Here is a 13,219-nt window from a genome sequence, read left to right as displayed (position 1 = left end):
TATTAAAATTATGATAAACAAAATGAAAGCTGAAATTTCTTCTTCAGCTCAGTTAAACATCTTTAAAATTATGATGGATTAATGGAAAGTGCATGCAAATGAAAAGTGGGGTTTAGGATTTTTTTCCTTAAAATAGCTCAGTCATCCTTAAGAAAAATGCCTTAACTTCCCTGAGTTAGTCTGTTACTCATATCTCATTCCAGAACTAGCTCTGAAGGGTAAGAGAGGAAGACATGGCAGCAAATATTTTCATGACTTTGGAAAATTGTAACTAGAAGTCACAAGCTACACGGACAGCATCAAACAGGAGATGGGATGCACACTGCTTGTCTCTGTGCCTAAGCATTGGCAGCTCCAGCTCAGAAGAGAGAGCCTTCCTTTCCAGTAACTACAGATTTCCTCTTGAAAGAAAAACTTTATTATAAAACTGGGAACATTTACTTTGCTGCATTAAATGATTTTTATTTTTCTTATATTTTTTAAGTCATACAAAAAAATCTGTAAGTGAAAAGACAATTGATGTTTTAATAAGATCCATTACTACAATTCCTTATTATGATTCACAGAAGTTCTCAGGTTGTATGAAGTATTTCAAGTGAACAGAACGCTTTTTTCCTAGTCATCGTGGAAACAATCAGTGATTTGAAAATATGTTTGCTTTATAGCAATTGGTTTAGTAAAGCTTCTAAATTAAATCTGTCAGTACTCAAAATAGCATGAAGAATCCAGCTTAAGGGAGACAATGAGCCAAATTGTCCAAGGAATCCTAACACTGGGGATGGTCATTTTGACAGCAATGTGAGATTAGCTATTGACTTTAATGGAGCCAAGACTTAGTCCCAGAAGATTTAAAGGAATATCTCTGTATAGTGAGGATTTGTTGTTTCCTACACATCCCCTCTACAATTACGAGACAGAATGCATTGTGGGAAAAGACAGTAGGTTTGGAGAGTGGATCACAGCTCATTTGAGCAAGCATGACTATATGGCAGGGTAAGTTTATGTGCCTTCCTTGGACTTCCTCGGACTTCCCCCCTCAATAATGAATGAAACCTGGAGGGCATCCTCTCCTGTATATATATCTCATTAATAACTGATTAACTCGGCCAAACAGAAACACTTGGATTTATTGCTGACTTTGCTGGGTCGGATACAGAGTTAACCTCGCATTCAGACTCAGAACAGAGGGAGCAGAAAGACTCACTCTGCAGCAGCCTTTTCAACACAAAGCCATTACCTTAAGCTTGAGGGTCAGTTATGCTTCAACTGTGGTCTCTTTGCACCTCAGATCAATAAAGGATTATCTCAGATCTGTCCTGCAACATTCTGATTCTCCGTGGGCAGCAGCATCAGCTGCCCAGGGTTTACATATTGCTCTGGCAATGTGACCCAGAGCCTTGTTGCAGGACTCCTGTGTCACTGGGACTGTCCTTACTCCACAAAGGTTGATTGTTTTGTTCATAATAGAATTACACCAGGGTAGATGTGTTGTGCTGAGAAACATTTCTCCACAGGGACTCCAGACAAGACCAGGCCTTCACCGCTCTGTCTCTGCCATGCTTTCTGTGAGATATAAGGAGTGCAGGAGGGGCTTTAGGGTGGAGGAGCCCAGCATCTCCCTGGAACTTGCCCCGCAGGGACTGTCTCTGTCCATTCCCTGACACGCTGACACTACAACACACCGATAGTGATTTTCCGTCTTGGAAATACTCCTTCCTTGCCTCCCCCTCCTCTCCCTCCCCTGCAGCAGCTCCCTGGGATTGAGGAGGGGCCGCTTGACGGGGCGAGGGCAGTGGAGTGTCCATGGAAACCGGGACTCGCTGTGGCCTCGCTGGCGCAGCGAGCGGCTCTCCGCAGCCCGGAGAGGACACGGGAGCTGCTGCAGCCACACTCACGGCGGAGCCACACCGTCTGTCTTTTAAAACCCTCTAAAGCAACATCAGCGTACGCAAAGCAGCAGATTTGGAGAGAACAGTTTTCTCACTTGCTCTTTAAATCGGAATCAAAATTCGGTCCCCGAGTCAAAAGCCTCGCTACAAATCCGTCATGTGCACTCCTCAATACACCTACAGAGCTTTTTCCGTGCACATGCACCAGCTGGAAAACCTGATATACTGATTTTATTGTCTTGGTATGTGCCAGAATCCTCTAATTTCTCTAAAAGTACTAGGGCATTATGTAAGCATCTTGGATATGATCCAGGATGTAGATAGCAGCATAACAGGCCTGATAAAAGCCCAGTAAACTGTCAAACAAAGGATCTCATTCACTGTTGTTTTATTAATTTGCAGCTTGCCTAAATACAGTGATTTTTTTAATAGGATTTGTAAGTGTGAATTAACAAATAAAATGTCCTGTCATCATACACAAAATCCATTCAGACATAGAAATATGAAAAAAAATTATTTTCAGAATTACTTATGTTGAGGACTCACAAGTGTTTAGGAGAAAAAAAGGAACAGAGATAAATCTGACAATATTTTCAAAATTTCCTAGACCAAGAGTTGTCTCTGAAAATTGCATTAAGCTCACAAATGATATGTACAAAAATCCACTGATCCTAAAATACAGGTTATAGTGAAAAAAAAAAAAACAAAAAAACCAGAGAAATCAAAGACCAAATAAAAAGAGTGATTATCCATAGAAGAGGGCAAAAAGGCAGAGAATAATTCAAGAAATATCACAGGTGGAAAAACAACTAATTATCTAAAATCAGATATTGGAAAATCTAGATGGAATTTTCATCTGGAAGCCTGTGTATATGGTAATATCACCTGGTAATGTATATGGTAATGCCACCTGAAAGACAGAGAAGGAAGATACAGTCCCAGCCTAAACAATTATGCACATCCATAAGTTATCAAAACAAGCATATCAAATTAACAGGGAGGAAATAAAAATTTAATTAACATTAAATGAGGAATAAATTAAAACATAAAACACTCTCAAGCCTCTCAGCTAACAAAATGCAGGCTATTTATACACCTGTTTCATCACATCTTCCCTGCCTTTCCAAGATAAGGACCTAAGCCCCCTGGCATTCGAAGGAAATGGCGTATTCTAGTGCCTACAAATAAATGAAGAAAAATCACCTACTGTGGAGACCCATGAAAAGTACTGCATCTTGTTGGTCACCAGAGGTATGAGACTAGGATGGCCCTGCTTCCCCCAAACTCTCTTTAGGCACAGAGGAGGGAGCCTGCAAACCCCCTAGGATGCTTGAATCACTGTTTTCCTTTGCTTTAAGCTGTGGTGGAACATCGTGGGGTAAGAAACTCTGCAGTCTGCTCAAGAAAGTCACAACAAGGACTCTAAAGATTAAGATAGACAATAAGACCTGCTTGTGGATCACGTCTCAGGGCAATGCACAGGTTGTGGCACAGCTTACCTGTTGAGAGGCAGCAGGCAGACCCTGGAATACAGTCTGATCATGACTGATTTCTTTTAGGACCACCCATTTTAATTTTGGTATCACCTGCAAATGATCATCTGTAACAAAAATACTTTGTATTTGAAATCTCTTCCTAGAAAAGCTGCTTGAACATACTGGTACTGTGTGAGTGTCCAAAGAAATTTTGTTTACCTTCAGCAGCCAGTGAGCATGCTATATAAAATGTAATGAGGCGGGGTACGAGACTGATTAATCTAGAAGGATTCCACATTTTGGCTTTCATTCCCACAGTCTTAGCTATAAAGTTTTCTCTACTGTTCCTCTACCATTAGCCTCATTAAATAATCAATGAGGTTTAGATACTGATGCAATATATAGACTATTCAGATAATATGCATGCATGATAGCATTGATGCAAGTTTACTGTAATCTTACCCTCTGAAAGAGCATGAGAAAGTAGAATGGCAGCAAACACGGCAATACAGAGACCTTTTTCAGTGTCTTAAATTCAAAACTGATACTTCTAAAAAAATCATTCTAGTAACATAAGATATAGCAATTCTAGAAGAGACAGAGACCTACTGAATTTTTTTTATCATTAGAGATGGTTGAGCAGAAACGGCCTGTTTTAGGGCATATCCAGTTCTGTCATTATCTCTGAATAATAAGTACAATTGATTGCTGTAGGAATAAAAACCAGGATTATGAAACTTCCTGAAGCCTTTGGAAAGGCTGAAAGAAATGTGCGATAGCAAAATTAGAACTAAGCCTTTATTTTAAAAGAACTTGTTTATTAAAAGCAACAGACCTAATTTCACCTGGTTTTATTCTCCATTGTTAGAAAAAAAGATGCCTCTAATTTTCATTACAATTTAAATTTTTGTGCCTTCTCACAATCTTGTGAGTCTGAGAATCCAGTGAGATGTTTGAATGGAAGGGTTAAACCAAGAAAGGTATGACACGGTGCATGAGACCCATACCTCCTGAACTGGTATATAGGCGACCCCTTACAGATATGAAAGCCGAAGCTGCTTCCTTTACACAGTAGTAAAAGGCAACATGACCTACTTCTCCCATTGGAATGACTTGCCAGGGAGGGTGCAGATGGCATTGCTGTACCTTTGGTGGGGCATCCTGTCCCCTTGGTAGGTAGAGTCTGCTGATGAACAGAAGGTGCAGCCTCAGTGTGCCATGCTATAGCTGTCTCTGGCTGAGAAGCAGCTGTTGAGGAGGAGGAGGAGGAAAAAGGCTGGAGAGATGGCAATCAGACCACCATGATTTTTTATAATGATTTGGCCAAACAGGTATGTCAAACTGTCCTTTAACAAATGATTTGGTGCTCTTATTTCTCTCCTACTGAGTTGTATGAACTTAAAATATTCGCAGTTTAACTTTGTTAATTCAGCCAAGTGTTATTCCTATCTAACAGCAAGGTTTCTTCTTTTCAAAGTATGACGATTTGGTGCTGTACAATACTGCTATCCAATATCTCTGAAAAGCTTTTCCATTTACAAGAAAATAAGAAAATACAACAGTCATAATGTATTCATTGTTTATTCTCAAATTACCTCTTGAAGTGTTTAGTCAATGTATTAGAAATTGGTGAATCACATTCTCAAACATTTTTTTTATGGACAGAGAAAACAGGCCTTGGCCTGGGGTATAATTAGTTGTGTCCAGCGCATCCTCCTGGGCAGGGAGATAAACTGCAGCCTCTGCCAGCTGGGGCAGTGCCAGTACCATGAATTAGCACAGCATGCTCCAGAAGCTTCTCTTTCTGCACCAGCATAACCCGGCATATTCCCAAGAGGGCAGAAGAGGTGAGTAAGCAAGTGGAGAAAGTACAGCACTTGTGAGCCACCCAGGCATTTTCCTGGAAAAGCATCCTCTCCAAGCTGCTTCTGAAATCCATTATTAAAGTATTCTCTACTGAAAGCTAGGAGGTCATGCTTCGGTCACACTTTTAGGGTGTTATGTAAAGGGATTCACTTCTTAACTTAGGAAAAGAAACTTACATGGCTTAAACTAAAACTCTACTTGGAGGAGAAATTCTTCCTCTCCTTTCTCATCCTCTACTTTCATCTCTTGCGTAACTACAGACAACTTAATGCAGTTGTAGGCTGAACACAAAAATATGTCTCTACATGAGCAAGCAATAATGGGGACTAGAAAACAAGGTCTTCACATCTCGAATTTGAGTCAAAACAATTCTAGCAAAAAACAAAACAATTGCAGGCAAGAAAGTAATGAAGAAGTCATAGGTATGCTCTAACAGGGTGCAGCAGGTTGCCAACATTCTGCATGAAAATAAATCCAAGGAAGAAGAATGAAATAGAAATGAAAAAAACAAAATAAGGTGGAAAATAGAGAGGGGCAAAGCTAGAGTGTGATACTAACAGGATAAGAATTGTCATACACAGCCAGATTTTTATCTTACTGATAGGTGTCTGACTGTGGTCAGTGGTACATGTTGGAAGAGAATGCAAAAACACATACTAATACCTCTCCCAGACCATCTCCCAGATCAAAAAGTAGTCAGAGGTCAGAGGAGAGGTGGGTTTTGAATGTGTTTGCCCCTTTTTGTCTCCAACTAATTTTTTTTCCCATTACTTTCTTCAATCAGTTTTTAAACTCATGTAGACCCTTATATTCACAACACTCTATGTCAGGGAGTTGAATAGCTAAACGACAGGAATGTTTTCTAGGTTTTTGGAATGCATCACCTGTTTGTTTCTTTCCTTCGCGTTTGCATCTCCGCACTATTTGTGTGGGAAGAGACTGTAACTAACAGTGAACCTCTTACACTTGTTTACCTTCCTTACTAAACATTGTAGGGACTTGCACCACATTTCTCCTTGGTCACCCTGTTTGCAGTCTGAAGACTCCTGCCATACCTGATCATTCCTTGAGCAGAGACACTTCAGGCCCTGGCCACCCTCCCCTGAACCTCACCCCTTTCCACCATGCCTGGTTTGAGATGGGGTACCAGAACTACTCTCAGTAATCAAAATCTCTCTGCACCATGGAATTACACAGGACCACTAATTATATTTTCTGGTTTGTTCTCTACTTCTCACAAAATAATTTCTAGTATTTTATTTCCATTGTTTTCCCTGACATTTGAGCCAGTGTATTTGTACAACTGTTCTGCATCATGTCAGTGATTTATTTCTGAATGACAATAGTCAGCTGAGAGCCTCCTGTTTTCTCTGTGAACTTAAGACCTTTCCTTCTGTGTATTATTTCAATCCACAGGTGTTTAGAGACTCTACAATAAAATCTGCTCAGAAATGGACTTTTAAACGGCATAATTTTTATATATGGGTCTCTTTATACTGGACTTACTCAAGGGTAGATATAATTATTGTGTCTTTTATATCATGATCTGTTAGTAATAGAAAATGCCCACAGAGATCTGACAGAAAATTTCCTAGTGGAAATACATATTATATTAGAAAAAGAGTATTTTAACTTGCATTGATTTTATCCATTTCCCCCAGAAAAACAAATGATATGAGTAGAATATTTTTGTGCCCATATCAATTTTTATAACTCTGTCAGCATTGATGTTTAGACAGAATGGAAGTCTTGAGAATTAAGTCAATCGTCCCGAATCACACTGAGAAATTGGCTATTTTTACCACCATAAGATTGATCTCTACTATGAGATATATGGCCTGACAATGTAGGTGATAACCTGATGACCTGGTTTTCATTTGGACATTATCATGAGAAATCATGAGAAAATAAGAATCTTTATCTTTCCAAAATCATGATCAAACTTGTAGGTGGTACAAGATGCCATCACATCACATAACCGTTTTCTGTAGAAAGTTTGTCCAGGCAACTCACCCACCAAGAGAGCAGAAAGAATAGTAAATAAAGTCCAGAGGTTAAAATAGGGACTGTTGTGCTTATCCTTCTGAATGATATTGTGTAAATGAAATGTTATGTTGTTGTGATGACCTTGATACTTCTATTCTGTATATTCACTGAGATTAGGACCTAGATGTTCTAGCAGAATCTATCTAGGTCTTTCATAGGAAGTTTTCTCCACTCCAACTCCAGAAATATTTTTTATTTTTGTTCCTCATGTTTTCAACCACTTATTCTGTTTTCTTGTTATGGTTTTTTATGAGTTTCAAAGGCCTAAAAAATCATTAAATATTAATAATTTTAAAAGTAGCCTTTCATCGTACCAGTGATTTTCTTATTCAGCATTAATGTTCCATTTCCTATTTTCTGATTGTCCTCAACTCATCACATCTATATATATGCTGTTCATGCAGTCCCAGGGCTCGAGTATGGAGGACATGCACCTGCATGGGGGAGCACCTTTCTGCATGCCAGATATGTTGGTTTATATGTGTTGAGTCCTGCTCAGCACATCAGGAGAGGTGGAGAGGACTGTCGTGAGAGGAGGAGCTGGAAAAGGGGCAGCTCGTCTCCCCTGAGCTTGCCCTTGCCCAAGGACTTCAGAAGAACCTCAGAGTTAAGTAAATATGTACATGCAATATACAAACCCATGCACGTCTAAGTATGTTTTGTAGGTGTGTTAGCACACGTGTATGCCCACACACTCGTGTATATATATGTGTGCACAGCGTGTACGTGTACATAGAGTTTGTAGATAGACGTATGCATGTATGTACATACTGGTATACCTCTGGGCACGAAATCATCACTTAATTATCCTTCAGAAACCCACGGCTGGAGGGAAGGGTCCCCCGCCCCGCCCGCCGCGAAGGCGCTGCCGGGGCTGAGGAGCTCCCCCGGCCCTGTAAGCTGCTGCAGGAGAGAAGGACCCCAAATGGAGCACTGCTCCCCCTGAGGCTATTCTTGCTGGGTGTTCACACAGACACAGGTGGCTCCGGGAAACTCCCACACACAGCCATCACATGGCAAGGATCCCTCCTCGGGGGGAAGGGGAAAGAAAGAAAGCCTTTCCTCCGTTTTTCTTTGTAATTAGGAAAGACTTCAAGCGCAAAGTCTTAAGAGCCTCCAGAGCAAAGGTAAATCCACCTCACGATAGAGCAGAGAGGTAGAACAGATTTGCCCGCGACACGAGTAAAGAAAGGATCAGTTAGTCCCTGCGCTGAGACGCGTAAATAACCCCAGGGAGTGCTCTCCACCAGCCCAGGGACCGGGCTGCCTTTGTCTCTGCCCCTCCGGGCGGCAGCGGGCTCTTGCCCAAGGGGCGCCGGCGAGGGCGGCGAACAAAGAAAGAAAGCTCTGTCACCGCAGCCCTGCCCGTACAGAAGGTGCCCGGCACCTCTGCCCGACCCGAGGAGGCTCCCCTGAACGGGACGCTAAATTATTGATCATAATCGATCGCCTGCACGCATTGGGAAGAGAAAGCGGCGCATCCCTTGCTTGCAGCCTGCTCCTTCCCCATTTGCGCTGTAATTTCACCATGTGCGGATAGATGAAGGGACGTAATTCTGCCTTCAGGCCTGGGCGGGGTTCTCGCCGTTTAATCTTTTCCTTTCTCTTCCCTTCGCTGCTTTCTTCCCTCCCCTCCTCCCCCCCCACCCTTTCCGTCTCCCAGGCTCAGTGAGGTCAGCTCATGAATATTGCTTCATTTTCCTGAGAGGCTCTGGCAGCGGCGGGTACCTCGTGTGCGGTGCCCGGCTCTCCGTGCATGCATTTCGCCAGCCGGGCAGCGGACAAAGTGGTGGTGAGTAATGCAGATGCTTTAGATTCAAGCCCTTTTTTTTTTTTTTTTTTTCTTCCTTTCTTTCTTTCTTTTTCTTTTTTCTCTCCCCCCCCCCTCCCCCAAGGAGAAACATTACTCCTGAGCCAGATGCAACAAACCTACCAGGTATGAGGGAGGACCTTTAAAAATCCTCTCCGCTCCTTTAAACCAGGACAAAAGGCAGAAGCACTCCCAGATCTTAAGCCGCGTTTGGGAATTCTCGGCGGGGCAGAGGCGGGCGCCGGGTGGGACGAAAGGGCCAGGGCCGGGAGGATGCCCTGCTCGAAGTTCCGGGCACGGGAGAGCCCCCCGCCGGCGCATGGAGCCAGCGGAATGCTCCCTTTTGTTGCTTCCATTTATTTACACCTTTTTCCGCCTGGACAGCTGTTCCCGACAGGAAAGCCTGCGGAGACGCCGCGTCCCGGCGCCACGTGGGTTTGACTCTGGGGAGAAGGTCGAGCTGCGGAGTTTTGTGAGGACAGAGATTTAGGACTTGGTGTAAACTGGGGCTTTCCTTGTGCCAGTTACAAATGCATATATATATATATATATAAATCGGCCAACTTAACCGCAGGCCGAACTTGGATTTTGGGGCATCCAGGGTAAGGGTTGTGTTCTGGCAGGTCGCGGTTGAGTCTTAGTTGTATTGAAAGTTCCCTAAAAGATTCAGGTACACCATAGGGTTCCCGACAATTAACTTGAATATCAATTCTTTTCTTTCGTACCTGTATAGCTCCAAACAACGGTAGGCTGGGAATTCTGTTTGTGTTGGCTAATAGAAATGCAAAGCAAAGCTTTTATAAAGTGCTGTCACGCAAGTTTTATAGCTCTACACTCCCATGCTTTCTTTTTACTAACTAATGCTTGGGAACTGTCTGCCAGATTGCGTCATTTTGAGCATTAATTTGCAGAACATTGGTTTAAATCAGGTTATTAATGACAGTGCATTTGAGAGGAAATGATGCCTGCCAGTGACAGCAGAGCAAGCACAGCCTCATTGTCTAGTATGTTCCAGGGAGTAAACCAATTGTCAGGGCATGGTATAGTCTCTACATTGATTTTGCCCAGTCGCGCTTCTTTCTTTATTCCCTGTTCTACCGAGGAATGGTTAAGCCATGTTCTAGGAGGGAATGGGCAGGCCATGTTAGGAACGCTGTCATTTTTGCTGATGCCCATATCTTCTCCCTAAGGAGAGTTGAATAAAAGCTGTGTGAAAACAGCTTGTAGATCATAGTCATTATTTTCAGAATATATTTGGGACATTAACAGCATGATATGGTTTTTAACAGCCCTTTTTCATATTCTATTGTGGTCATGAAAGCTCTGGTTGTGTCATTATAGGGATAAAATGCCAACTGAGCATCCTTCAGAGAATGCTACATAACATTTTGTTCTGGGTTTGGGTGTTTTCCTTGTTTCCTCTGTTTTGAAATTCTGCATATCTTAACCTATCGATCTGCATAACTGGTAACAAACATGAATCGGTCTTAAATCCTGGCAGCACCTCTGGATAACTAACTGGGGTAAATGTGTGTTTAAAAGCTGGTTTGCAGAACCCGTTTCCTTTATGACCCTCCATTCCCGAGTCACCTTGCCCCGGAAGAGTCGCTGTCAAAGCTGAAGGGGAATCTATAGCTGCTTCCACGTGTGCAGCCCTTTGTACAGTAGCTTTTCCCCACTCGGCTGTGATAGACATCGGGACGAGGCCTTTTGCCAGGCAGACAAGTGTATTAGCAACACAGGCTTGTTGGTGAGGACAAGGGCAGAGGGAAGTTTGTGTGTGGAAGGAAATTCATCCCCGGTATAGCGGCCCGGCGGGGGAAGGTTCGGCATCGGGGCTGGGGAAACGCCCCTAGGCGCGGGCGGAGTGGGAACGGGCCTCGGCGCAGCCCTTCGGGCGCTTCCACGAGCCGCTCCGGTTGGCTCCGGGCTGCGGCCGCGGCCGGGCTCTCGCCGGGGGACCGCTCCGCCCTCGGGTGGGCGCGGGTCAGGGCTGGGGCCGGCGGGGCTCCGCGGCGGCGGGGAGCGGGCAGGCCGGCCGTCGCCTCGGCCGGAAAGCCCGTCTCCCCGTCCTCCCCGTCCCCACCCCGACCGCTTCTCCTGTTCTCCCCCCCAGCTCTCGGGGCGGCGGCGGCGGAGGAGGCGCAGGAGCCCGCCGGTGATGGACGCGGCCCCGAGATAGCCGCCGCCATGAGCCAGCCGCCTGCAGGGGGCGCCGCCGCCGAGCCGCGCCTGCATCCCGAGGGCAGCAGCGGCAGGAAGCAGCCGCGGGCATCCTCGCCGGCCCGGGCCCGCGACACCGCCCCGCGCCCGCCGCCCGCCGCCGCCAAAGCCGCGCCCGCCGCCGCCAAAGCCGCCTCGGCGCGGCCGCCGCCCGGCCAGGCCCCCCGCGCCGCCCGCGGCCGCGCCGCCGAGAAGCCGGGGCGGGGAGCTGTCCAGCCCGGCGCCGGTGCTGAACCTCCGCCCGCCGCCGGGAGAGGAGCCGCCGCCGCCGAGGAGCCGCTGCCGCCGCCGGCCGCCGCCGAGGAGGCGCCCCCTGCAGGGGCCGGCGGGGGCGAGCGGGAGGGGGCGGCGGCGCCGCCGCCCAAGCAGTGGCGGGGGAAAGCGGGGCGGTCCCCGCTGAAGGGCGCGGGGGAGGCGGCCCCGGCGCCTCCATCTTCCTCGGGCGCGGGGAAGGGCCGCGGTGCGGCGGCGGGCGGCGGCGGGTACTGGAAGGAGGGATGCCTGCAAAGTGAGCTCATCCAGTTCCACCTCAGGAAAGGGCTGGCGGCGGCCGCCCAGATGCAAACCAAGGGCAGCAACCACAGCAGCAGCGGCGGCAGCGCTTCCTCCGCTGCCTCCGCCGCCTCCGCGGCCGCCGCCCCGGCCGAGCCTCCCCCGGCCGCCTCCGCCTCCTCGCCCGCTGCCATGGCGGAGGCCGGGGCGGAGGGGCTGCGGCAGGGCGAGACGGAAGGCGACGGCAGGAGCTGCGGCCCCGAAGGCGCCCTGAGCCCCCACCTGCAGGAGGAGATGGAGGAAGAGATGGAGAAACTGCGGGAGGAGAACGAGAGCCTCAAGGTGAGGTGCCCGGGAGGCGGCAGGGATGGGGGAGAACCAGGGCCGGGCGGGGGCCGGGCTGCCTCCCGATGCGAGGACCTTCCCGGCCTCCCTCTGGCGGCAGGAGGGCTGGAGGCAGCGTTAAGATGGCTCTGTGGTGGGGCGTGCGGGCAGTGCCACATCCCTGCTTCGTTGTGGTGCTTATAATGAGCTGGATTGTATTTACCTGCCGTCCCTGCGGGGCGGAGCTCCATTTTGGCTGCCTTCCCCTGTTCGTGCTTTTGACCCACCTGTTGCATCCCTGTCCTCTTCTTGCCCTCGTGCCAGAACGAGATAGATGAGCTGAGGACAGAGATGGACGAGATGAGGGACAGTTTCTTTGAGGAGGATGCTTGTCAGCTTCAAGAAATGCGCCATGAACTGGAGCGAGCCAACAAGAACTGCCGGATCCTCCAGTACCGGCTGCGCAAGGCTGAGCGCAAGAGGCTCCGCTACGCCCAGACCGGCGAGATCGACAACGAGCTCATCCGCAGCATGGAGCAGGACCTCAAGGTACTGACGTGAGCAGGTGTCAAGGGGAAGGGAGCATCTCAGATAGAGACATAACCGTGCTCTTGGTCCTCATGACTCAGGCATTTCCATCCATTCCACTATGCACCCAGTGTAGCTCATGGAATAGCCATGGCCAAGATATTCTTGGTAATAGGAGCCCTTAGTGTACCTAAATAGGCTATTATCAGCTTCAGTCCTTCTTTTTTTGTGAAGGTAATGTGCAAGGAGTTACTCAAAAGCAAATTAGGAGGGGTTTTTAAAAGGTTTTAGACTCTTTATGATGAATGCAAAACTAAACCACTTCCACTGCAAAATTAAACCAACCTCACCAAACAGCCCCATTGACTTCGAGGGGATTTTGTCACCCTTAGTGAAAGATTTTAGGAGGCAAGCAGATTGAATACTTGCAGTCCCAACACTAAATCCTTATGCTGTTACTGTCAATAAAAAAATGCTGTTATGTTCAATGAATCCAGGGCTTTTCAGATCCACCTGAAACCTTAGACAAAACTCATCAAATTTCAGTGTGTCATCAACTGCATTTC

The 13,219-nt window shown here is 46.7% G+C and overlaps 1 protein-coding gene across 3 annotated transcripts in view; it reads left to right on the top strand.

Moving 5' to 3' along the window:
- Positions 1-8,993: 8,993 nt before the first annotated feature.
- MTCL3 (MTCL family member 3) overlaps positions 8,994-13,219 on the top strand; it is a 38,143-nt gene continuing 33,917 nt past the window's right edge. For all 3 annotated transcript variants that reach the window (XM_066315358.1, XM_066315357.1, XM_066315356.1), the window contains exons 1-3: positions 8,994-9,068; positions 11,203-12,143; positions 12,450-12,674. In XM_066315358.1, the coding sequence (XP_066171455.1) occupies positions 11,277-12,143; positions 12,450-12,674 (1,092 nt within the window). In that variant the 5' untranslated portion in view covers positions 8,994-9,068; positions 11,203-11,276. The remainder of the gene's footprint in view (positions 9,069-11,202; positions 12,144-12,449; positions 12,675-13,219) is intronic.

This window comes from Sylvia atricapilla, chromosome 3, assembly GCF_009819655.1.
Source record: "Sylvia atricapilla isolate bSylAtr1 chromosome 3, bSylAtr1.pri, whole genome shotgun sequence".
NCBI classification, from domain to species: Eukaryota; Metazoa; Chordata; class Aves; order Passeriformes; family Sylviidae; genus Sylvia; species Sylvia atricapilla.
Note: the sequence above shows the minus strand (reverse complement) of the source record. Positions and strands in the feature narration are given on the sequence as shown.